Source organism: Gopherus evgoodei, chromosome 8 (genome assembly GCF_007399415.2).
Source record: "Gopherus evgoodei ecotype Sinaloan lineage chromosome 8, rGopEvg1_v1.p, whole genome shotgun sequence".
Taxonomy (NCBI): domain Eukaryota; kingdom Metazoa; phylum Chordata; order Testudines; family Testudinidae; genus Gopherus; species Gopherus evgoodei.
The window spans coordinates 46,398,564-46,425,150 of NC_044329.1; the positions used below are offsets into that span (position 1 = coordinate 46,398,564).

The 26,587-nt window shown below is 51.5% G+C and overlaps 1 protein-coding gene across 15 annotated transcripts in view; it reads left to right on the forward strand.

Annotated features, from left to right (window-relative positions):
- The window catches only part of LOC115656568 (myomegalin-like), a 156,122-nt gene that overhangs the window by 97,628 nt on the left and 31,907 nt on the right, over positions 1-26,587 (forward strand). For all 15 annotated transcript variants that reach the window (XM_030573426.1, XM_030573432.1, XM_030573434.1 and 12 more), the window contains 8 exons: positions 606-687; positions 1,371-1,462; positions 2,817-2,933; positions 3,638-3,775; positions 4,139-4,251; positions 6,086-6,213; positions 19,190-19,272; positions 19,633-19,856. In XM_030573426.1, coding sequence (XP_030429286.1) covers positions 606-687; positions 1,371-1,462; positions 2,817-2,933; positions 3,638-3,775; positions 4,139-4,251; positions 6,086-6,213; positions 19,190-19,272; positions 19,633-19,856 — 977 coding nt within the window. The remainder of the gene's footprint in view (positions 1-605; positions 688-1,370; positions 1,463-2,816; positions 2,934-3,637; positions 3,776-4,138; positions 4,252-6,085; positions 6,214-19,189; positions 19,273-19,632; positions 19,857-26,587) is intronic.

Here is a 26,587-nt window from a genome sequence, read left to right on the forward strand (position 1 = left end):
AAAATCCCCTGGCCTGTCACTGTTGTCCATACATACAGCCTGTGGGCATATTTGATTCTTCTGTGTGCTTCCTGCATCCAGACCATTGCTAAATCCTGCTGCTTTTTCATAACAGCAGCTTCGGTTCGTCCTTTCCTCTTCATTCTAGCTATTAAAGCCCTAGACCATTCTCTGATCATCTCTTGCACTGTTGCTGCAGCCTCTTCTCTGGTGTCCCTGCTACTTATCCCACTTGGTGCAACCCAAACACAGTGTCTAAGAACCTCTTTTCCTGCTTTGGGCACCTCTCTCTTTGGAGTCCCTTTCCTGACTTCTGAAGCTTGTTTCTCACACCAGATTTAAGCTCTCAGCCCATTTGCGCTCGTCTCCCTCCATTCCTTTGGGTTCTGAGATCCCCAAAAACTTGCAGTCCTCTGGTCAGCTCCCCCATAACTGAAAACCCCATTTGGCCAATGGTCTGTGTGACACCAGTACAGGAGCATGTATCGTGTTTGGTCTCAGTGCTGGGCGGTGAGGCCTGGAGGTGTGCAGAGGGATCTAAACTGTGCAGGATGCACAGCGTGATGTTTAAGGGGGGAAAACCAGCGATCACTTTGTGTTTTCAGGAATTACTGCCAGGAGGTTGTGGGAACTCTACTGCCACCAGAATCTCCAAGGGAGAGGACAGCAAATACAGGATGGAGAGAGGTCAGTACAGCAACAGCTTCTCTCCAGTTGGTACAAAGGTGACCCAAGGCTTTTGCCATGGGGAGAACTGTCTCATGTGACAAACAGCCTGCAAAGACCCCAAAGAACTTTAACCAGGAGTATTGACTGGAGCCATCCTTCCCCAAGGTTGTGAGGCTGGGGATAAAACTTGGGGCACTCAATGACTGTGGCTTGGATTTGGGTTGGGAGACTGGTGCTTGGAAATCACTGACAGATTTTGAACTCCAATGCTGAGTGGAGGAAATTGATGTGGGAGGGGGAGCTGGTGTTTGCTGATCACTGTGACTGGGCTAATCAGAGTGTCCTGCCCTCCTGGATTGGGAGGAGTGCGGTTAATGTGGGAGGGCAGGTGGGGATACTTGGAACTCCTTCTCAGGGCTGGGGCCACTGGACTCTGGAGGGGAGGGCATTGGGAATGGGAATGGACTCTAGCTGGGGCAGCTGGTAGTTGAGGATCACTATGGGATCAGGAGCATTAGAAAAGGCCTTGAAAATTCATCTCCACGGTAGGGGTGCAAATGCCATCAACTTCTTGAGGATTTGAGCTCTAATTTGGAAAAGATTCTGTTTCTGATGCTTGCAGTTAAAAAACCAGGGTGTGTGTGGTAGATGATTCAAACCCTGCGTTAGTGTAACTCTTTGGGCTGTGGTTTCCTCTCCAGGCCTGTTGGAGACGGCTGCTGAGCTGGAGAAGGAGCTTATTAATGCCAGAGAGGAACTGGAGCTAATGGCAAGAAAGGAAAGAGAAAGCAGGGTGAGTTTTTGTGGAGAGACCCTGAGCGTCTGCAGTCTGAGGCTTGTTTCACTTGAGACCAAATCCTGCCTGGTCTGCCTTCAATCAGCCATGCTATGTTCATACTCCCACCCTGTGGGGAATGGGCTGTCTCTTGCTCGGTGTTTGTATAGTGCCCAGCACGATGGCGCTTGGAAGCACTGAGTGTTAATTATTATTTGGTTTCTGGTAAGGACCCTGCATGGGAATGGAAGTGCTAGCCCTGGTGTCCTGGTCAGATTTTCAGCTCTGGCGATTACATTCAGCCTCTTTGTATCCAACAAAAAATGCAAGAGGAATAGTTTTTTTCACATCGTGTCACGAGCAGTGCACTGTTTAAATTGCTGCTGTGTTCCACCCCAGGGGTAGCTTATTTCCTAACTGGAAACCATCTAGATCATTACATTTGTGAGTAGCTGGCTTATACTTTATCCCAGGGACGCTCCGGTTTCCGGTATAGCGACCTTTGTGCTCACTACTGACTAGGGCAGCAATTCTCAGGCCGTTGGGCCACATGGGGTTCAGGTTCCTGGCTGCCTGGCTACCCAGCACTGTGGGGTCTGGATGGTCCAGCCAGCCTGGTGGGGCCCGGGGCTGTTGGCTGGCCCCGGGAGAGCTGGGGTTGGTGTTGAAGCTGCCGACCAGCCCCACAGGGTTGGGGTCCGGGCTGCCGCTCTACAACCCGGCCCTGCACGGCTGAGTCCAGAGTCGGACAGCTCCCCGATCCTGCACAGTGGAGTCCGGGGTCACTGCCATCCTGCCCAGGGCTCCACTCCTGGCCCCACTCTGTGAAGGGGTCTCTGGGCAGGAGGCGCTGGGCATAGAGATCTGTGAGGGGAGATTTAAGGGGGAGGTATGATGTGGAACTCAACCTGCAGCCCAGCACAGTGCACAATGATAAATAGGTTGAGGACCACTGGACTAGGGATTGTCCCCACGTGGTGTCATAGTCATGAAGCTGACAGATTGATGTGGGTCCTTCAACTCCATGGCAATGGGGACCATCAACTCCACAGGCACCTCTCTTGACGGAGGGGTGAACAAAGGGTCTGGTTATGGGGTTGCAGTGCTGACTTGATGAGAATGAAGGAAAGTTTCCTTCCTAGGCCCAGTTTGGCCCTCCTCCCCCTTTCTCAGAAATGTTGTCTTTCACTTCAGATAGGCATCGTACAGTATGTAGTAGTGTTCCACTGAGTGAAGGAGGCCACTCGTGACTCTGGCCAGCACCACAGCTTAGGGGTATGGGGGTGGAATGATTGAGGCAGTGGCATGGAGGGTTTATGGCATGTGTCTGGGTTGCGGAGCTTTCACTGATCCCGTGGTGTCTGCTCTGTAGTTGGAGCTCTCTTCTCTTCAGTCTGTGGTGACGGCACAGGAGGAGGAGCTGCAGGTGCAGGCCTCAGATATTGAGTCCCTGACCAGGAACATCCAGAGCAAGGAGGACCTTATTAAGGTGGGATCTCTACAGCTCTCCTGACATACTGTCTGATCATCTCTGTCCAGGGATGCTAGTGAAGAACCTCCAGTTCCCCCCACCTTGCGGCCTCTAGCTGTCTTCCCAGCGTACTGTAAAATGTCAGAACCAGGAAGCCAGGTTTCCCTGGAGATTAGCAACAAGGTGGATGCATGAGGAGACTCCTGAACTGTGTTTGAGGGCTCATGCATGGATCTTGTAACATCTCGGGCTTGGCATCCTGGGCCTCACTCCATGGTTCTTGTAAAACATGAAGAGCTGGGAGCCCAGGGCTCCATCTGACATCTCATTATGTAGGAGTCTCCCATCATTCTGCTCAGATGCTCATTTGGGGATCTCGTTATTCCTGGACTGCCCTTGCAGTGCATCCTGGACCTTGTTTAGGAGTTCTGGAGCGTGCAGGGTGCCTTGCATCCTGTCTGGAGTCTTGAGCCAGGCTCCTGTTAGCACAGAGCAACAGTAAGGCTTGCTCTGGGATGTTGGTGCTGCACACGCTTGAGTGTGGTTTTCTTCTGAATTCTCTGGCTCTCCTTTGGAAGGAATAAGACTTCCCCTTGTTAGTGACCCTAATCTGCGATGTCTCTAGGGACCTTTGTAATTCCAGCTCGCATTGATTTGTATGAAGTTCAAGGGGTGTCTCCTGTTGCTGATCTCCAGCCAACTCTGCTCTCCTTGGCTTTCAGGACCTGCAGATGCAGCTGGTTGACCCCGAAGAAATCCCAGCTGTGGAACGACTGACCCAAGAAGTCCTGGTGCTTCGGGAGAAAGTAGCCACAGCAGAGTCACGAGGACAGGAGGTTACAGGGAACAGACAGCAACAGGTAGTGCATGCTCTGATGAAATCTCCTGCAGAAGGGATATCTCATGGTCTGCAGGCTCAGGCCCATTTCCAGGTCCTGCACTTAGTTAATTCTCTATTGTGAGTTCTGCACTGTAATGCTATTGCCTGGGAGGGAGTGTGCCAGTGTACATGCAGGTGTAAGAGGGGCTCAGGCCTCTTTATGGCACAGAGAGGTGGTTTGGATCCCCCTCACAAGCGGAGGTCAGCCCCTCTTGTCCATGTCCCTGACATGACCAATCCAGTCTCTTGGCTGGACTCTGCCTCTCATGTGTATCTAGGTGGGGGTGAAGGCCTTGCTCAGCTCCTACCTCTGCCTGTTGCTTTTTGCCTCCGCTCTCCCCAGCTGTTGCTGATGCTGGAAGGGCTGGTGGCGGAGAAGAGTCGCCTGAATGAAGCTCTGCAAGCAGAAAGGCAGCTGTACAGCAGTCTAGTGAAGTTCCATGCTCACCCAGACAGGTAGGGGACCCTCGTGCTGTCACTGCCATGTGGTCCTGTGAGGTGGAGGAGCTGCACTCCCTCTGGGGGACTTGTTCAAAGGGAAAAGTTGAAGCACTAGCATGTCCGTGAACCTGTGTGAGCAGGGAACTGTTCAGTGGGCTGCTGCTGGGGCATGGCTGATTAAAGGCAGCATCCTTCCCATGGCAGAGGAGATAGCAGGAGTTAATCACACCCCAGAGCTCTAATGCTCCTTTTCAGATTCTCTCTCCTCTCCCCTTGATTTCTCCCTGCCCCTTTGGCTTCCCGTCCCTTGCCTCCTGACATCTCAGAGAGGCTGCATGTCCCTTTGTTACATCACTGATCTGAAAATTGCTTGGGGCTTCTAGTGGTTTGTCCAGATAGTTCCCCTCCACGACAGCATGACTGATGTTGCTACCCTCTGCCACGCGAACCCTGGTAGTGACGGGGAGCTGAGCAGTCTGCGGGGCTGAAGGAGCCACACGCACATGGAGTTTCTCTTGGTGCTTGGTTCAGTGGTGATAACTAGTGACAGCCAGGAAGCCACTGTCCCTGCCTTGACTTCCCAGGGGATTGGGGGTGAGTCTGGGGGAACTGCTCTGTGGGTGTACGAGTCTGTGCCTGACCCATGTGGGAGGCGGGTGCTGGGGCCCGGTGCCTGCAGCTGGTTCTGGTCAAAGTTAGAAGTGGAAGGGGCCAATGCTGGATCTACCTTTTTGGAGCACTGATGAGCAGTGCTCTGAGTAAGGGCTTGTCTACATCAGAAAGTTGCAGCGCTGGTGAGGGAGTTACAGCGCTGCAACTTTGAAGGTGTACACATCTGCAGGGCACCACCAGCGCTGCAACTCCCTGTTTGCAGCGCTGGCCATACTCCCGTTTTGTCTCGGGTGTAGAGGATCCAGCGCTGGTGATCCAGCGCTGGTAATCCAATGTAGACAGTTACCAGCGCTTTTCTTGACCTCCGTGGAAGGAGGAAGCCTCTGGTAATCAAGCTGGTTTCCTTTCCCGGTTTGCTCTCTCGGTCCCGGAGCCACCCAGCAAACCGCAGGGAAGGAGACCTGCTTGCTCGGGGTTCCGGGACCGAGAGAGCAAACCGGGAAAGGAGACCAGCTTCGCCGCGGTTTGCTCTCGCGTTCCCGGAGCCACCCAGCAAACCGCAGGGAAGGAGACCTGCTTGCTCGGGGTTCCGGGAACGAGAGAGCAAACCGGGAAAGGAAACCAGCTTCGCCGCGGTTTGCTCTCTCGGTCCCGGAACCCCGAGCAAGCAGGTCTCCTTCCCTGCGGTTTGCTGGCTGGCTCCGGGACCGAGAGAGCAAACTGCGGCGTTCCCGGTTTGCTCTCTCGGTCCCGGAACCCCGAGCAAGCAGGTCTCCTTCCCTGCGGTTTGCTGGCTGGCTCCGGGACCGAGAGAGCAAACCGCGGCGTTCCCGGTTTGCTCTCTCGGTCCCGGAACCCCGAGCAAGCAGGTCTCCTTCCCTGCGGTTTGCTGGGTGGCTCCGGGACCGAGAGAGCAAACCGCGGGGAAGCTGGTTTCCTTTCCCGGTTTGCTCTCTCGTCCCGGAACCCCCCTTGAAGCCGCCCAACAGCGCTGCAGTGTGGCCACATCTAACACCACTTGCAGCGCTGGTTGCTGTAAGTGTGGCCACTCTGCAGCGCTGGCCCTATACAGCTGTACTAATACAGCTGTAACAACCAGCGCTGCAAAATTTTAGATGTAGACATGGCCTAAGTGGTGGTTAGACGTGAGCTGGCACCGTTCTGTGTCCTTACTAGTGTGGACATTCCGTGAAGCCTGTCTAACCCTCTTCCCTTTCTGTATGATGTGTCTAACTAGCCCTGAGAGAGGCCAGACTCTGCAGGCGGAGCTGGAGGGGGCCCAGGCGCTCCGTGGACGACTGGAAGAGTCTCTTGGCAGAAGCATGGAGCATTTGCGCAGGCTGGAGACCCTGGGCGCCTTTGGAGGTGGGGAACAGCAGAGTGTGAGAGTCCTACCCCAGCATGCCTTCTGAGCTCTGGCCTTCACCCTGCCACCTGCTCTGGATGGAAACTGGTCACTAACTGAGCAAGCCTGGCTAACTGACTCTGGGAGGGTTGACTTGTTACTAATGATATGATAGGAGTGGTGCATTTAGAGCTGCCCTGGAAATGGCGATCCGTGCAACCCATGTGTGTCTCATATATGTACCTGTCTCTGGCCTTCAGAGGAGGTTATGAAATGTATTTGCACATTTGAGTCATTCCATTTTAGTTGATCCACCTCCATCTTTCTCCTACTCCTCACTTCGTTCTTCTCCCAATGGGCCAAATAAAGATTCCCTCCCTGTGAAAGCGATTTTAAATGTTCTGTGCCATCTCACAAGTGCATGGGTGTGTATTTTTATTTTCCTCCAAATCTTTCCCAGTCAGTTAAGGGCTGCTTCTAGGATAACGGCTGCCTCCGCAACCACATGACACAGTAAAGAGAGAGCAAAGTGTCTGGGGAGAAGCAAGTTCTCACTTGCAGACAGAGCTAGGCCATTTGACAAAGAGAGAGGCAGCCAGAGAGGAGGGCCTCTTTTGGTAGTTGCTGTATCACTGTTGTTGAATTCTTGGCCTAACAAAGAAACGACCCATTTTAGGTTACAGCTAGCTCCAGTTCCTGTGGAAGCCTTGATTGGAATCTCTTCCGTTTCTGTGGTTGAGGCAGTCTTTCTGCCAGCCTTGGAACGTGACTCATTCCTCCTGGGCTAAGCTTTGTCCTGATGGGTTGTAATCATCAGCAAGCTCCTCTGTGCAGCAAAAGGAAAGAGTTTCCAGCCTCTCAGGACAAAAGGCTGAGGCTAAGAGTGGTTGGGGGGTGACAAAGCCCAGTCTGACCTGGCAGGGCGTGTTCCTCTTAGGGTGGCATGGGCCATGATGAGTCTGCTTCATGTTCTCAGCTTGTGCATGCCCCTCCACTCCGTTACCAGTAGACCCTCATTCCTTGCACTGCTTTGAACACTTGAGGTCAGACTGCAGGACCCCTCTGGGCATATGTGGCTCTATGCTGTTTTGCAAGTGGGCATTTCCATTCATGAGTGCAATGGCTATTCCAGGGCCTCCGTTTCTCATTCATAATGGTATTCCTACTGCTGTAAACCAGGCGAGCCAATCTAGCAGGGATTTCCCACACCAGCTTTTCAGCGGCCGTCCTTTGAGTAGCAGAGGGGAAGTCTACCACTTCTTACGTTCTCTGTGTACATGGGTGGGACTAGATCCAGTACATCGCTTAGCCACCCACTCTGTCTCTTACATGTGCTTATGTGGACCATCTTCTCAACAGCGAGCAATAAAATGAGGCCTCAAGCTGGGATGGCAGAGCAACCTGGGCTGAGGAGCTGCAGTTCCCTTTGGTGTCCTCGTTCCCTGCACACTGCCATGTAGAAGGGATGGAGCAGCTCTCACGCTTCTGTCAGGAGGAGACCAAACCATTCATGTGTTTTAACCCTCTTCCCGCCTGTGTGCTTTCCACCCTTGAGTACTAGGCAGGGATGGAAAAGCCCTGGCTAGATGTGACCAGGCCATCTCCCCCTGGCCGATTTCGGACTTTTCCAATGCGTCTTTGCTACTGTTTGAATGTGCTGATTGATAGCCATTCCACTACTACTGTGGGGGCTGCTTTCGCAGCCTAATAGATTTCATTGCAAGGAAGTTTCTCTTAATATTTAATCTAGATTTCCCCTTTCTTAATTTCATCCCACCACTCCTAGTTATATCTGTATATCACGCACGCTCTCTCTGTGCTGCTTACACCCTGCGGATATTAATGTTGTGTTGCCCCTGGGCCATCCCAGGCAGATTTAGCTCTTTTAATCTTTCCTCATTAGTCCATTACCCTGCTAACTCTGTCACCCCTCTCTGAACTGACTCTCTCGCCACTTCATCAATATCTGGTGAAGTGCCCAGAACAGAATGAAGTCGTATTGGCATGGCCTAATGGACAGGTGATGTGATGATGCTTTTACATATGCAGCCCTGAGCCGTCACTGCATTTTCTTTTTCCGGTTTTGTCATGCTGCAGCTTTGTGTATGATTTGCTCCTTTCAGCATCGTGGCCTCCCAGCACGCGCTGGAGCTGGGGTTTGGACCGTTTCCCTGACATGTTAGCTTAGTTCTTTTCAAGTTCTATGTAAAGGATTTTTTACAAACGCTTTTAGCAGTTGTCCTCATAACTCCCTGGCACGTCGGGCAGTGCTGTTAGCCCTATTCTGCAGCTGGGGAATTGACAGAGATTAAGTGACTTGCCCAAGGTCGTGCAGGAAGTCTGTTGCAGAGCAAGGGACTGGACTAGGGTTTTCTCAGTCCTGGGCTAATCCCATGGCCACTAGGTCATCAATCCTCTGAACCTTGTATTTTCTGCCTGGAGTACGTCTCCCTCTTGACCCGCCCCCATTTTAGTTTCATCTGAATTTCATTCCTGTTGCTCCCATTCCCAGCATCAATAAAGAGAGGCTGTAGCTAAGACTAGTCCCTGCAGCACCCCATTGCACTCTCCGTCCTGCACTGCTATTATGTGGGTTAGCATAACCTGTGTCATTAGCCTTTCTGGCTGCCCCTTCTGAGTACTTTCTGTCCACATACTAGTATTTATAGCAAAGCTGACTTCCTTTCTAAGAGTATGGTGATGTGAGAGCATTGCATGCTTTATAAAGTCCAAATATAGCTCATCTGCTGCATCCCCTTCAGCCACTGAGCCAAGTGAAAAAAGCACTCAGCTGTGTGTGGCAAAATCTTGGTTCCTGCTTGTTCATGATTCTGATAGCAGTGGGATGTGTAATGGTTTCCCCCATGCTCCATTATTTTACTGTCAGGGTGCAGAAGGAGAATGGCCAGATCCCTTTTCTTTCCTTGGGGGCACATGGTGGAGCGTTTGCTTTTCTCCAATCTTCTGATCCTTCCCCATTTTTTGGATCAAAAATTGAATTGCCGGCCACCAACAGTGGCCTCCTGAGGGTAGCAGGGAGCAGAGTATGCAGGCCTGTAGCTGTGCCGAGGGGCAATGCTTGTGCTAGGCCTGGTTCCCAGGTTATCCCAAAAGCCATTGCAAAGATAGACAGTGGAGTCTAAACAATCCTTTGTAGCTGCAAATGAATGGCCAGTCCATTGACTAGCTGACCCACAGTCAGAGAGAGGTCTCTCCTTGTTAAGGGAGTCTGTGTGTGTTACCTGTAGCCACCCCTAGCAGTACAGACTGCTCTTAGAGTCTCTTGTGGCAGCCAAAGTGGGGGTACTATGCTTCCCACTCAGAATAGCAGCGTTTACACTTGCTACACTGGTGCAAGGCAGAGGGAATTAGGCCCAGATATGGAGAAATTCATAGATTCCAAGGCCAGAAGGGTCCAAATAATGTGATCTAACAGTTACCTGGTAGGTTATTTTTAGCCCATCCACTTCCACGTTCTCTCTGGAGTTCTTCCCTGTGATGTAGCATCAGTGCTTTGGCCAGGCCACTGTAAATCCTAACAGCTGCTGTCCCAGTAAGTCTGTTCCACAGTCTAAGGACAGATTGCCCTGGCAGGCCTGTTTTTCTGACTGTTTCAGTTTTCCTTTTTTAAAAACTGTTGCTCCTTCCCTTCCCCTAGCCTGGATAATTCCCCTCTCTGCAGGGTGTTTGCACCTTACAGGTGTTGGTAGAGTCCTGCCAAGTTCCCTCTTTTTTGTCACCTAAAGAGAAGCGGTGCATATTCGGCTCTTCTGCTACAAAGAATCTTTTATGGCAGGCTCAGGCCCAGTTATGCTGGGCATTAGGCAGTCCCAGCTGCAGTGACATCCCCAGCACACTGCTCAACTGCATTCCTTTTCTCCTTGCTCCACTTCTCAGTAGCTCTGTCTGATGATTGCCTGTTAATGACTCACCACTTCCTGTCAAATTCAATAGGCTAGTTTCACACACACCAGGGTCCCATACTTCCCTGCTCTGCACATGCAGCTCCCAATCCCATTGGGTTTTCCTTTCCCATCCCATTGCACACTCATCCTGTCTCAGCCTTGTGTTCTTTCTTATTGGATACTTTTCTCCTTTCCAGCTGTCTTTTTGTTTTTCATTTTTCAGAGCTGACTCTCCTTGTGTTATTGCCTGACCATGTTTCTAACCTTGGAAGGGAGCTTTTGAGTGATTTCTGTTTTCCTCTGGAGGGTAGGCCACATCCCCGCTAGTTGCTGTCATCTGAGGGAGTCTATCACAGCTCTGTTTGCTCTCCCCTCATCATTCATGGATGAGCTAAATAAGAGCAGAGTCCCAACCAAGCAGCACTCCCTGGAGTTTGTGTGGTTCTCAGCATGTGTGTCAGAGAGTGTGAATCTGAAGGATGTTCTGAGACAAGCATTGGTGTTCCCAGCCGTCCGCTCCCCCAAAAGCAGGGTTGCAACTCAATGGGGCTCAGACTAAGGCGGTGGCAATATTCGGTAGGAAGTGCCTTTATGCTAGTGCTGGAAGCTGAAAACTTCAACTGAGCCAGCTGAAATACTTGGCTTGGTAAGAGGAGGTCAGTGTTGTGAGTATCTCATGCCGTCAGGTGACCCTGTCTCCTAGCTGTGTGAGAGAGCTAGGTTAGGCTGCTGGAGAGGACAAGCTGTGCTGTATAAAAAGGAGCCTTACATGCTATGGAAAGATCACTCCATGTGGGAGATGACCAAGGGCTGGGGTCTATTGCTTTAAAAATCCCAGGGGCCAGAACATAAGAACAGCCATATTGCATCAGACCAAAGGTCCATCTATCCCAGTATTCTGTCTTCCACCAGTGGCCAATGCCAGGTGCCCCAGAGGGAATGAATAGAACAGGTAATCATCAAGTGATCCATCCCCTGTGCCCATTCCCAGCTTCTGGCAAACAGAGGCTAGAGACACCATCCCTGCCCATCCTGGCTAATAGCTATTGATAGACCTACCCTCCATTAACTTATCTAGTTCTTTTTTGAACCCTGTTATAGTCTTGGCCTTCACAGCATCTTCTGGCAAAGGTCCACAGGTTGACTGTGTGCTGTGTGGGAAAAAATACTTCCTTTTGTTTGTTTTAAACCTGCTGCCTATTTATTTCAGAAGGACACAACTAGTGCACTGCAGGCTTCCCACGTGCGGTAGCAACAAGGGGCCAGCTTGGCTGGTGTGCCCCATGCAGCCCTATTGCTCTCAGGGGAGCTGCGTTGCTGTGCACCAGCTGAAACTGCTCCAAGGGTCCGAATATGTTAAGAGATGAGGGAAATCACAAAACGGGGACTGCTCCTGCTGCCTTTGACACTGATAGGAGCAGAACAGGCCTTTTGCTGCTATCGCTCTAAGTCCTCTTCTGTCAGGTGCTACAAGTGTAGTCTCAGCGGGGCAAAGTTTTGCAAAGCAATTTGATACCCTGTCTGCTGGCTTTTTAGTTCCCCATATTGGTCCCTGCTAGACAGGTGGTGAGCTTTGCAGGGAGGCTAGCTAAGACATTGTAGCAGAGGTGCAGGAGTTTGTGGAAACACAGGAAAGCCAGTAAAAGTGAGGGGCCTGACTCGGTGCTGTGTGCTCATAAAGCTGGTTTAGTTGTCTACCTAGGCATTCCCTTCTGGGCAGGAGGAAAACCCAATGTGCAGAGAACCCATGTAGCAGCTCAGCCAGGTGCCTTCTTGCAGCCCCCCTCCCGTGTGACATGCTAAAGGGGGTGTGACCAAAGCAGTGCATTCATAGAATCTCAGGGTTGGAAGGGACCTCAGGAGGTCATCTAATCCAACCCCCTGCTCAAAGCGGGACCAATCCCCAGACAGATTTTTGCCCCAGATCCCTAAATGGCCTCCTCAAGGATTGAGCTCACAACTCTGGGTTTAGCAGGCCAATGTTCAAACCACTGAGCTATCCCTCTCCTCCAGCTACTCCTGGCTACTGAGTGGTCCCAGGAGGCTGTGGACAGTGGGGAGCAGCTTAGGAGAGCCTTGAGGTTGCTCTAAGAGTGTGGCCAAATTAGCACTTCGCTAACCCAAGCAGCAGGATACTGCCCCTTTGCTCTTCTCCAGAAACAGCTGTCCTAGTAGTAGGAAACCAGCAGGCTGCCTGGGTGCAGGATCCCATGTTCCCAAGGGCTGTAGAAATGGGGGAAGCATCGCAATTAGATGGATTTACTGGCATGACTCTTCAGACAATGATGGTGAAAATCATCCCAGTGCGGCCTTGCCAAAGACTGAAGCCTCTAAAGAGGAGTTTCTGGAGCAGCCAGGGGAAGCTTCGATGCAGTAAATCATCAGGGCTGGCTGGTATTGGCTGAGGGGCAGAAGGGAATGATGTGTGAAGATATGAATATTCACAGTGAGGCTTGATCCTGAAATGTGTTGAGGTGGGGAGAGCGTTCACCTTTTCCTAAGGCCCAGGAGCCAGGGAGAGTACACCAAGGGCCTTGTATGCTCCCCACCTGCTGGGGGGGTCCCAGAGCAAATTATTGGGGAGACCTTGATAATGCAGCTGCCTCACAGCCATTCACCTAGGGATTGGGAACTGGGAACAGGGCTCCCAGTGGGTCATCTGGGATCTGCCAAGGTGGGAGACATGCCCAGCTGGCTCATCCCACAGAGGGAGTCCTGCCACCTGATGGAGCAGTGGGAGGGGAACGGTGAGAGGCTCTTTCTCACAGATTTGGCTGGAGGAGGGCCCTGGGGAGGATCAGGCTCCCTGAGTGCGGCCAGGTAGGGGAGCAAACATGGGGAAACTGCAGCATCCAGCAAGCCCAGCACAATGGCAGGAGTCGTAACTTACCTGTGCTGAAGGGGAACCTGGCAGAGCTCACACCGAGTGCAAACGATGCTCTACCCCGCGCAGGAGAGTGCAAGGAACATGACATGCCTCCACAGCTTTGCAAGGGGCTGCTCCAGGATGTGAAGTTCAAAGAGACTCTGGGTGGGGCTTGTTCACGGCTTGCAGAGGGGCAGAGCAATGCCAGGCTAGCCAAAAGAGGTCTTTGCTAGTACACTAGTGGGGCAAATAAATTAGAGTAAGTATTGAGAAGGGGTAGGAAAATGTTGGGGCTAGGAAACTGCTTTTTAAAATCTCACTATGTAAAGTGGTTTGGCCCGTTAGGTGGTAAAGGAAACCCTTCTGATAATTAGTGATCACTGCAGAATATGCCAGCGAGTCCAAGTCACCTGCATCCTAGACTAATAGGCAAATTAACAAGTTTACTGAATCACGGCTAACTCTTTGAACAAGCATGGGGAAAAACTAGTATGGGTCCAATCTTCAAGTCAGGAAAGGAGAGCAGCCCTGCCAATTACCAGCTGGTAAGTTCAACTTCTTTCCTTAGCAAAATGTTGGACCAAATATTAAGAGGAAAAAGATATGTAAAGATGGAAGGGATATTGGAACCAAGAGCAATAAGCAGCAGGGGGAATTTCAAGCAATGAATCCTCAGAATGCCGGTATAACGCTTTGTTTTGAGATGTCCAATATCCCAGGTAGACTGCAGCAGGCTGTACTTGTATGGGTATGAGAGGGAGAGAGAGAGTTCTCACTGCTCAGAGAAACTGCAGCATAGTCCTGCTGGTAACAACCACGTCAAAATGAGTAGCTGGCATGAGTTGGACCCTAACACCGAGAGAACCAAAAGGTAGAAACAGCAGCAGCTGGGGCTGGGACGTGGTTCCTAGTAGGGTGCTGCAGGGATCAGTGTTAAGGCTGGTTTTATGAATGAGCTGGACTAGCAGGAAATGACCCTGAAATTTGCAGTGGTTCTCTACTGGCAGGCCATGTGCAAATCAGCTGCTCTTAGAGCTGTTAGAATGGCACACAGACCATTTTAAACAAAGACTTGATCTGGAGAATGCAGCTCTAATGCATCTTGGGCAAACTAACCAGAGACCCACCTATTTCATGGGAGTGAGCCATGGGGAAAGTGTAATGCCAGAAAAGAGAGGGGGACTCGAGTGGGCAGACAGACAGGTTTGAATCTGAAATGGCTGGAAAGCACCAGTGAGAATAGGTGCTGCCTATATGACTGTGATGGAACAGAATGGAGCCATGAGGGACCATCTCCTCTTAGACAGCAGCAGGAATCCTGGGACAAGGTTCAGGGCCCTGGCTGCTACAGCTTCTGTGTGCCACTCCAGTGGGACATGGGGATCTGAAGGTGGTGGTGGGGAGCCCCCAGGGCCAGCGTATGGACCTTTGCTGTCCCCTTTCATCCTCCAGCCTAGGGGTATGCAAGGAGCTAGAGGGGGTGTGGTGGTCAGAATGCTCTGAGCTCAGGCAAATTTGATCTGTACAGCAGCCCACAGCCAGCTGAGAGAGACTGCATAAGTCAAAGGTGGGGGGAGACAGCTTAAACTCACTGGCACCCACATGCCCCTTCCTGGGTGTCTGTCCTGCTGTGTATGGGCCCCTCCAAACAAGAAGTATATAGGCTGGTTAGTGCAGAGGGCAGCAGGCCTGAGTCAAGCACCTTAGCATGGAAGGATAAAAATAGCATTGAGTATTTTGTAATAAAGCCTCTCTACCATTTCTAAATTAGGCTGTCTGTGAAATATTTGGCCTATCCAGAATACATGGCAAGTCCATCCTCAATTGGACAGTGCTCAGCACTGGCTGCTGAAGCCCTGCTTCAAACAAGAGCCATCCCAATTTCCCCTAAATAATCCCTAAACCTGCCTACCAGAAACTGGGACTGGATGACTGGGCATGGATCACTTGATAAATTGCCCTGTTCTGTTCACTCCCTCTGTAGCATCTGGCACTGGGCAGCACTGGAAGACAGGTTACTGGGCTAGATGGACCTGTGGTCTGAGCTGCTACGGCTGTTCTTATGTTTGCCTTGAAGTCCAAAAAGTGTATTTTACTTACACTCATACATGGAAAAACTCCCTAAAGGGGCTCTACCCACATTAAAAAATGAGGGAGAGGATAGCCCAGTGCTGAGACCAATGGTGCAATGCAATCATGACACTGTTGAAGTAAGTTTTGAGTTCAGCGGAGGCAGGATTTTTCCGTCAGCATGGAGAATGGCTGCTGCAGAAAGTTCTGGGCATGTGAAAACAGGGAGATGGGTGGAAAATTTAACTCTAGTAAGAGCAAAGGAGTGCAAGTCGTTGAAATAGACTGATTGGAGAAGGCAGCAGAGCGGTTAAGTTTGGGGAGTTTGCTAATGACAGTAGAAGGCAGAAGGGAAGTGCCTGGCAAGGCATGTTAGCAACAATAGACTGGATTTTTCAGCTCTATTGATGATCTCTGAATTGGTGGGATCCTCTGAGGACAGTGATGGAGAAGCTGTTGGAGGTGGCTCCAGATAGCACCTGGCCAGTGTATAGTTAGCTAGGATGCACGAGTACCTTGAAAGAGGGACAGAACTGGGCTTATCTTTGATAGACTTGTAAGAAGAAATTAACTGAAATGGTGCCCGTCCCAAGATGGGCTGCAAAGAAGGTTCGATGGAGAGAAAAGGGAGGCTTGGAGGAGACTCAGTTGAGATACTGAACCTCGTGAAGGGAAGTTTAGAAGCTCGACTGGTCCCTCTGCTCATTCTGCCTCACACTGCAAGAACCAGGGAGTTTTCCTGCTTAAGTGGCGTTAAATTCAGAGCAAAGAAAAGCTCTGTTCACACAGTTTCTGGATTCACTGCCTGTAGGTCAGAGTCTAGAATCTGAGTTTATGGACAAGGAGCTAAAATAAATGTAATCAAATCTCATGCTTCAGGGCATCAGTTTTTCTGCCGAGGCCAGGCAGCAGTTCTCACCATGTGTGGCACTGACAATTAGCCAGGTACTGTGTGAGAGGCGTTGCCTTCCCCTGAATCCCTGGTATTGCTTTAATGGCAGAGGGTGGATCCCAGACTTGGCAGCCCACTGGCCAGCTCTGGTCCTGTGGAAGTGGGAAGGGCTGGAGAGCACTTGGCATGTCGTGGTCAGCAGAGGTAACTGTGTTCCATCCTGGTCTAGCAACGGGGGTATCTCTGCCCTGCTGCCCAACAGGCCACTCCCCATAGCTGCAGTGCTTCACGCGCAGAGGGCAGAGCAGTCAACCTTCGCCCAGGCCACAGGGTCTCCTTTCCCATTAACATATCCCCCAACTGGGTTCAGATAAAGCCCTGGTCCCCCACTATTTGACAGACCAGGGGTTTTCCCCCAGCACCCTCTCTGGTGCGGGGCTGAGCACTGCCCCATGTCTGACCTCACGGTTCTGGAGCTGGAAGCGGCTGTTGCCCTCGCCTCACAATCCATAGGAGAATCTGGGGCCACCTCCCTGCAACCATGCCGAGAGCCAAGGGGATCAGAGCCTGGGGACTACCCTGTGTGTTCGGCCCTTGAACCAGCTCTTGTGTGTGACCCCCTGAGAAGCCGGGGACTCTGCTGGGTGGGCAGGAGGGGCTAAGAAGGGCAGGTGAGTGAGGGGCACAACCGTCTCCAGCCAACTTTGGAGCAGCTGCACCCCCCTCTCCAAAAGCAAGGACACCGGGAGCAGCCGGGAGTGAGCCCTGCTGAGTGAGAGTCTGGTATAAGAAACTGAGGCTCCCCACCTTGTAACTTGAGAAACAGTCAGGGACTGGGGGAGACTGAGGATCCTGCCAGAGGCAGCCTGGCTCTGGCCGAGCCAACAGGACTAAAGCAGAGCAACCATACCATGCTCTGCTGCCAGCACTTCGCTCTGCCAGCCTGTGAAGGGAGGAGAGACCTGCCACCACATGGCAAGGACAGCCTTCCCCTCCAGCACTCTGCCCTCAGCGCTGTTGACACTAAACATGGGCGATCCAGCCTGGGGACAATGGACAGTGTGCAATGCTGATGCTCAGGTGGTTGGGTATCTGCTGGGGTTGCTAGCCAGCCATGACCGGTGTTTGAGAATGGCTTCCTGTGAGGTTCACTCTGCCCTGTAACTTCCCACTTTGCTGCTGATATTGGAGGAGGCAGAGCTAGGTCCATGGCACATGGGAGTCGGTGTTGATCTGTCAAAGGCAGTGGAGTCGTGCTGATCTGCACGATTGAGGATCAGGCCCAGTGCTGCTGTTTCCTGTGGCTGACTCCAAACCTCCCTAAGACGTTCACTCCCAACAATGGCCTGTTGCTGGGCTCCTTGCAGCCCTGGAATCAGCCGGTGACCTGTCAGTTCCTGGCTTTTCCCTTCCTGTCCTGATGGGTCTTGCCAAGCTCTAGGCAGCTGGTGTCAGGAACCACAATTGACAGGCAGAGCAGAGTCTGCTGGAGCCTTGGTGGTTGTGAGGCTTGGTGCTGTTGGGCAGAAGAGTACCCAGAGGCTGAGAGAAGCCCTTGGCTGTGCGGTGAGCTGTTAGGGGTGAGGGCATCAAGGAGCGAGAGCTTGTAACACGACTATAATCCATCAGTTCTGCAGTAGCACCTGACAGTTCCAGTCCTGACCCAGAGGGTTATTGCAAAGGTCGTTTGGTTGGGTTCCCATTGGGTCCCCTATTCATCACTTCCCTTCTCCCTTTTGGACCAGACCCCTCTTGGCCGATTGGTGGAATCTGCAGTTTTATTCTGCTTGTCGTTGCACAGTGACGAAGCCATGCAGTGTCCCTGGGTCTGCAGCACATGCTACACTGGAGTCCTTGCCTGTCTAGCACCCTTCCCAGGGCCTTGGGAGCAGAGTTCCCTCTAATTTTTCCCACCCATGTGTAGAACAAATTTTGTTATGTGCACCAATATGGAGGTGATGTGCGACTCCATAACAGAATTCATGTGGTGGGGGTGAGGCTGAGGGATTCGGAGTGTGGGAGGGGCTCAGGGCTGGGGCAGAGGGTTGGGTGCAGGGGTGTGAGGTCTCCAGTTGGGGGTAAGGGCTCTGGAGTGGGGCCGGGGATGAGGAGTTTGAGGTGCAGGAGGGTGCTCTGGGGCTACTGCAGGGAGAGAGGACTCTCCCTAGCCCTGTCTCCCCTCAACAGCACCTGGGCTGGGGAGAGGAGGGGGAGGGGAGGCACCTCTCCCCGCTGCAGCAGCTTTGGGACTGGGGCTGCAGAATAGGCACCCCTCCCCCAATCCCCGCAGGTCCGGCCGGGGCTAGGTTCAGGGAGGGGTGCCCTGCGACAGGTCTGCTCTGGGCCATTGCGGCTGGATCTGAGCATGGTCACCTAGGTTCGCACTGCGCTGTCCCAGCTGCAGTGGGGTCCGGGCTGCAACACACTGCCCCAGTCATGGATGGATCTGGGCCATGCTGCCCCAGCTGCGTTCAGGCTAGGGTAGGAGGCTACCGGCTGCGGCAGGTCCAGGCTGTGGCGTAATTGGGGTTGGAGAGCTGCCCCGGCCATGGCAGGTTGGGGGTTGGGCTAGGTTGGGGCCAGGGGAAGGGCGCCCCTCCCCCAGCCAGGTTCCCCGAGTGCCTGCATGATGCAAAATAGGCTGCTGTGTGGTGTCGTGGCCACACAGCTTACAGGGAACCCAGCTTGGGAGCTGCATGTTTTCCCTCTCAGGCTTCCTGCAGCAAGGAGAGGCCATCCAGGCATGGGGGGAACTGCAGGGAGCTGGGTAGGAATGGGCCTCGTATATGGCATTGTGTGTGGGTGGGGCGGGGGGGTGCTTGCAGCTTTTGCTTGCTGGGAAAGGGCAGGAATGTGCACAGGGCATCTTCTGCAGAAAGGCCCATGGCCCTGAGTCTCTGGGAAGCCAGGAATTGGGCCTAGCTTGCCAGTGACTGGCAGTTTCAGAGGGCACCATGGGGCACAGATTGCTGGGGAGTGCAGGTAGACTTCCCTGCAGCGTGTGCAGCCCCTGCTCAGAGGGCTTCCCCAGTGGCCTCCAGAGCCGTATGGGGGTGCCTGGCGCAGGGAGGGAGTGGGGCCATGTCACAGAACAGGAGCAGCTGGCCTGGCTCAGTTCTCTGTTTCTAGCCACTGTGGGGCCTTAGCAGCATTCCCCACACTGGGTGCCTGCGGAGTGGCTGGGCTAGTGGGATCTCTGATGAGGCTGGAAGAGCCTGGGTTGTTCTCACTCTGAATGCTTCATGGCCTGGTGTCTCTGCTAGGTCAGCCTGGACGGGACGATGCCAAGGACGGCAGCACTGATAGCATTGAGGGGGAGGCGCCACCCCGCACCGTGAACCAGCAGGTGAGTCCAAGAGCTGCACTGCTCTGCTGAGGTGCTGCTGGAGCTTGTCCAGAGTGGGATGGCCAGGGGAGCTCCTGGAAGGACCCAGGGCAGATTGCCTTGGAGCTGTGCAACTGACCTGAGACTTGCTCATTGCTAAACAGCTGGGAGTCAGGTTGGCTGCTTTGACCAGCTGAGAACTGGGGCCTGGTGTCTGGTGAAGAAATCCAGCAGGAATCAAAGGCCTTTGAGTGTGGCTTGCAGGGTTGGTGCTTTAAAGGCCTCCATGGGCACCATCCAGCCCTGCCCCAGGCAGCTCAGTGACCATTGCATTAGCCCTTCACAATAACCTCTCCTATGGCACCACACTTCCCCCTCCAGACCAGCCAAGGGCTCCCTGCGAACAGCCCGGAGGCCAAGGCAGCACAGCCTGATCTCCTCACTCTGGCTCCCTTGGAGAGGGACAGCAGCCTGCAGGCAGAGCTGCTCCACGTCAGAGCCAAGAACCAGCAGCTCCTGGAGCAGAAGGCGAAGGTGGAAGGGGAGCTGTGGGAACTGAAGGCTCTGATGGAGGAAGCCGGCTTCTCGTCTCTCTCTTCCATCAGGTAGGACAGGCCGATGCAATTCGGGCATGAGAGCCTGGGGTCATGAGTGTGTGTGAGGGCATCAGGCTGCAGGGCAAGGAGGGAGCACAGACTCTTTAGGGCCCTTCACCATTACCCTTCCGTGGGCTCAAAGCATAACTCGGTTAATGTAGGGACCCCCACCCTTACCCAGTTCCTATGGCTCCGGGTGAAAGGCACCTGACGATAACCAGTTCCTAGGACTCGGGGCCTCATCTTCTGTGGATTTGTGGGGCCTTTTGCCAGTGAAAGAGCCTTAACACAGTAATAGCCTTAACTTCTATTTATTAACAGTCACCAAAACAGACTGCACATGCTAAGCATACAGTGCTCACCACTCCTAATAAGGCAGATTCCTGGTGGCCAGTCAGGATCAAGTCATCTGGGGACTCCAGCCTCGGCACGGTGTGATTGGCAGGATTGGAGTCTGGCAGCTCTGATCTTGGGCTGTGTCCTGGGGTTAGGTTCCAGGGAACTTCTGTTTGGACCCCAGTTTATATAGTTACATTTGAGTCCTGTTTAGCTCTACCTTAACCAATCATTTTAAACTAAAGTCCTACAAAAGTGTTTTTCACCCTTCCTTGCCCATTACAAAACAGTTCTTTACCCAGTCAGACCCCACCACCTTAGTTGATTTATATCTTGCAAAATTAGTTCTGCAACGGACAGAAACAATCAAAGAACCAAGCAGAGACTCTACAGATAAACGATAGAGAAGTGGGGACTGTAAAGGCAAACAATAAAGAAATAGAGATTTCACAATCACGGCTGTTGATACATGATTCCTTGCCAGACAGAATGCGTCAAAGAAAGTTTTCTTAAGATCTGTTTCATCATCTGGTGATGGTTGATAGGACAGGAGCCTCCTTAACAGCCCTTTACATTGTTTTTATGTAATTTAGATAGAATGTGAGGATGTGACTCTCTGCTTCTTAGCTTATGGCTGCTGCTCTCCTAATGTGACTGATGCTGCTTACTGTAGAAAAAGGCGTCTGACCTTACAATCCTCTTCTTAATGATGCTTTTACCAAAGCCGTCATTACTGTTACCAGAGTCCAATACTCAGACCTGCTGAGCTTGGACTTGCCTCCTGGGTATAATTAACAAGGTCCTTATTTGACTTTGTACGCCAGCTTCCTGTATTCTCTGAACAGTTCTCTGCATGCAGCAAGCCAAAGCTACTATGCTCACTATTAGAGCCAGTTGGATTCCAGTGATCACCACAAGGGGGTGAACCATTATATTTAGCATACCAGTTGCAGAAGGCTACCACCCTAATGATGTTTTCCACCAAGAGTGATCTCCTGCATTTGCAATAGTTTTCAGCCCAGAATGATTTTTGCATTATCATGTGGTTCTTCAATGTATTTGCTTTCCTGTCTGTGCAACATATTGTAAATGTGCATATAACATAAGATGGGCCAACGATTTCCTTATCGTGGTCTTATTCATGCCTAAGGTTACAGGCGTTGCATTGTGATACAACTGTGGTTTAAACTTTAAGTAGTTTACAGTCCATAAGGGAACATAGTATTCAAAATCACAATTTATAATTTTTGTAATATTGCAAAAACATGTATTAACTAAATACATCATAAAATACAACTCCTTATAGTATACTGCCACCATTGGACAGTGATTCCGAACACAAACACATCCCCTTCCTGCATATATATAATAGCTGACTTTTGTTCAGTGAATATATCAAACATACATCTTTGGGTTCCTTAGGTCTGAGCACAAAAACATTTATCTCTTTTTTTGTAAATTTTGATCCGCACACACACATGCACACCCCAAAGTTTCATGGGCCACACACTGAAACATGCCAGTGGTTTTCCATTGTTGATGTTCTTTATATGCCCAGGAACGATGATCAGCGGAATACATAACCAAATTTTTTTGTTAGCTGGATTCCCAGAGGTACCTCTGGATATGTATCAATAGTTAGACCGGGGTGTTCTTTTACTACATATGCTTGTAGAACCATTTCTTCTTTATTCAGTGTAAAGTTTATCAATATGCACCGTGCCATTAATTGTCTCTCCCATCCTGTAACATTTTTCCAACAACTTTTTTATTTCCAAAAGCAAATTTCCTTGCATGCCTTCCCAAATCATTTGGACAACCAATTGCTGACTTATTTCTTGGGCATGTGTACAGGCCAATGCTAATGACATATTTTCTTGGATTGTTCCTGTCAAGGCTGATTCCCCACTCTGGCACTTCGAGTGCAGAAGGTGGGGGCCTGTAAGGATTCGAAAAATTAATACTGGTCACTCTAGGCTTGTATTAAACTCCCAAGGTTACAGCTTTTCTCTGACCTTGGATTGGTAGATGCTGCCACCACCCAAGTGCAAAACCCCTTTGAGAACCCAGGAAGGCGCACTTGGGAATTCCTTCCTGTGGGGTACCTTCAAGCCCTTTCACCCTCCCCTGCTTTTTGGGGAAGATCTGAGAAAGAAAACAAAGGAAATCAGCTGTTGCCACCAGCTAATTAAACAACATTTGCACAAACCTCTTAGAGATACAAAAATCCAGTCCTGTTCTTAAAAAAGGTAAATTTTATTAAAAACAAAAAGGAAGAAAATACATCTGTAACTTAGGCTTTTTGCTAGGTTTAAAAAAAAACCAATTACAAGGATTAAGCATCAAGATAGCTTCTTGAGGTCCAGCTTAAGGGTTACAAGCAAAACAAAAGCACCTGGGGTTAGCACAGAGAAATCCACAAGCCATAAAACCTAATCACGTCTTCCTAGACATTTCCGGATCTACTTACATATCTGGGGCTTTAGATGAATAGTTTCTAGGTATGATACTGATGATTTTTCATACCTAGCCCAAGTTTCTCACAGCATAACTGCTCCCTGTCTGCCTCTCTCCAAGAACAACAACAGACAGACAAAAGGAGAGTCTTGTTTCAATTTTAAAAAGTCCTGGCCTTCCGATTGGCTCTTTTGGCCAGGTGCCCACTCATTTCCTTTTACCCATGCATAGTAGTGAGATTTTTTAACCCTTTATAGGTAGAGCAATTAGAGAACAGCTACTAAGAGGGATTTTATAGCTACTGACTGGCTTGGTGTCCATAAAAGAGACCTACCCTTCCCTCCAGCTTCATTTGTCACAGTTCCCATAGCCCCTGCTAAAAGTAATAAACCCTTTTCACCTTGCTGTTGCCGTACTGGCCATACTTTAGAAAATAATTGTTGCCCCATTCCTCATTTTGATAAGGATGTACTGATGGGATTTCTAAATTCTTGTATTTCAGCTGTAACATAACTCAGTTTGTTTGCCAATACCTCTATGTTAGTAGCATCCAGTATTCCAACTCCTAATCCAGTTCCACCCAAAGCAGTTTCCAACACAACCCTTAGGAACCTTTTCTTTAGGCTTCCCATCTGTAATGATGCTGGTTCCAATGGGACCCAACTGAGAGTGCCAATTCAGGACAAATTGCTTAAAGCAGGGCAGTTACAGCCCAAGGCTGGGGTTTTTCCACCCCTAAAGCAAACCAAACCAGCCAGCCAGAGAGGACTTTGGTTTTACCCCACTGGCTAACCACAGATCACACATGCAATTCCCTCAGACACTCCAGTTTCCCAGTATCACCACCAGAGCCACTCCTTATGAGGACAAATGGTTATGAAAACCAATGCCCTAGTAAAAGAAAAAAGGTTCTCTCAAAGGACCCCAAAGGACCAAGCCCCAGACCCAGGTCAATATACAGATCAGATCTTACCCACAAATCATGTTGTTGCCAGTCCTTTAGAATCTAAAATCTAAAGGTTTATTCATAAAAGGAAAAAAATATAGATGAGAGCTAGAATTGGTTAAATGGAATCAATTACATACAGTAATGGCAAAGTTCTTGGTTCAGGCTTGTAGCAGTGATGGAATAAGTCACAGGTTCAAATCAAGTCTCTGGAGTACATCCACAGCTGGGATGGGTCATTCAGTCCTTTGTGTCAAGCATCCGTTTGTAGCAAAGTCCCTCCAGAGGTATAAAGCAGGACTGAAGACAAGATGAAGGAGCTGCAGCAGTCTTTTATAGTCTCCTGTCATGTGGCCTCTCTTTCTTTGTTCCAAGGACAAGCATTCGGACACATGGCAAGAAACCGCCCCCCCCCCCAGAGTTCTGTCCATAGGCATGTTCCTGCATACCCTGTTGAGTCACAAGGTGTATCTGTCTTCTCTCAATGGGTCAGTTGAATAGTTGATGGTCCTTAATGGGCCATCAAGCAGGCTAGGCAGAGCTGACACCAACTTGTCTGGGGTGTCACTCAGAAGCATAGCACAAGTTTGAAATACAGACAGTACAGAGCCGATACTTATAACTTTAAATACAAAAATGATACCTGCATACAGATAGCATAATTATAACCAGCCAACCATAACCTTGTCTTAGACACTTTATTTGATCCCCTTTCTACAAGATTTGGTGCCATTACAGGACCTTGGTTGCAACAATGAACTGTATGGTTCCAGTTCATATTAATAATGTCACACCACCCCTCCTGGCTGCCAAACAAATCCAATAACCTTCAGTAGTTCACACTGAGATAGTGTTAGGGCACCTATACTTTCACTGGGCCTTTACTGTACTGCTCCTTGTAGTAATCAGGGAAGATGTTGTAATTCGCTCTTCTTGTTCAGCATGGCCGCAGTTATCCCGTGCTCACACAGTGAAATAAGCTGAACAGCCTCTTATCCTTGGATAACTGCACCCATGTTAGAGGGTTTCACTGCTTTAACTAGGGCAGCAGTTCTCAAACTGGGGGTCAGGATCCATCAGAGGGTTGCGAGCTGTCAGCCTCCACCCCAAACCCTGCTTGGCCTCCAGCATTTATAATGGTGTTAAATATATAAAAAAGTGTTTCTAATGTATAAGGGAGGGGGTCACAACAGAGGCTTGCTGTAAAATAGGGGTCACCGGTACAAAAGTCTGAGAAACCCTGAACTAGGAGATGTCTACACTGCAATTAAACACCCCAAGCTGGCCCATGCCAACTGATGCAGGCGAAGGGACTGTTTAATTGCAGTATAGACATTCGGGCTTGGGCTGGAGCCTGGGCTGTAGGACCCAGAGAGGTGGGATGGTCTAGGAGCTCGGGCTGCAGCCTGAGCGTCTACACTGCGATTAAACTGCCCCTTAGCCTGAGTCAGTGGGCATGGGCCAGCCTGGGGTGTTTAAGTGTGTAGACTTCCCCTATGTCAGCGAAACCTCCCCCGACTTAGCTATGGGATAAACTTTTCCAAACATGGCGTGGACTGGATCACAGAACCCCTGAGGGCCTGGCAGAGGGCATCCTGGGTCACAGAACCCCCCGGAGGCCTGGCAGAGGGTGTTCTGGGTCACAGAACCCCCAGGGGCCTGGCAGAGGGCGTCCTGAGTCACAACCCACCCCACCCCTGGGGGCCTGGCAGAGGGTGTCCTGGATCACAGAACCCCTGGGGGCCTGGAAGAGGGTGTCCTGGGTCACAAAACCCCCGAGGGCCTGGCAGGAGGTGTCCTGGGTCACAGAACCCCCGAGGGCCTGGCAGGGGGTGTCCTGGGTCACAGAACCCCCAGGGGCCTGGCAGGGGGTGTCCTGGGTCACAGGACCCCCAGGGGCCTGGCAGGGGGTGTCCTGGGTCACAGAACCCCCAGGGGCCTGGCAGGGGGTGTCCTGGGTCACAGGACCCCCAGGGGCCTGGCAGGGGGTTTCCTGGGTCACAGGACCCCTGGGGCCTGGCAATGTCCAGTTGACAGCTGTAGAGCCCTGGTCAGCTGGGGAGGGAGGTGGGGATGAATCACAATTAAACGGGAGGGCCTGGGGGCAGGGGAGACACAGGGTGGGGGCAGGGCAATATGGGCTACTGCCCAGGGCAGTGGCTGCAGAGAAGAGGGTGATGTGGATGTCTGCACAATACATCTCTCTTCCGTTGCCTGCGGGCCTGGGCCATAGGTTGCATTACAGCCTCCTGATCCTGGAGAAGTTTCGAAATGGCACCGGCCTCTGTCCTGGCTCCAGCCTGGTTGTGCTCCACCCTGGGCTGCTAGTGGGGAAGGGAAGTGGTTCCATGCACTGTGCCACCCCTCTGCATGGCAGCCTCACTCTCCTGCCTAGCACATCCCCATGGCAAATGGCACGTAGGGGCAGAGGGTGGGCTGGCTGGGGGAGAGGCCGGTCTGCATCCAGGAGCCAGCGGTGCTGCTTGGAGGAGGGTGGGCCCTCAGTGGAGTGCAGAGGGGCCAGAGTCTGTGCCTTGGGGAGCATCCAGGGGAGGGATTCCAGCTGCTCCCTGTCGGACACCACGTGGTGCCCCACGTTACTATCTGTATTGTGCTAGCATCTGGGAGCTCAGTGGTAGCCCAGGCTCCCGAGGCGCTAGGCGCTGTCCAGACACAGACAGATCAGTGCCTGCCCCTAGGAGTGGCCAAGCTACGTATCAGACAGGAGACAACAACTGGACACAGATTGGGGAGAACTAGGAGCCAGCGAGACAAAACTGGGCAGTGGACTCCGCTCGTCTCTGACCTGGCTGGTCGGCTCTTCGCAGGGGTCACAGCACTACGGAGCCTGAAGGCAGGGTTTGAAAGAGGCTGGGGAGGATTTTGCAGATGGTCAGGCGGGGAGCGTCTCCCAGGCAGTGGGCTGCACGTCCCAGGCACAGCAGAGCTGAGAGGCAACTGTTCCCTGCTGACTGGGATGATGGGGTGGCTGCGAAAGGGA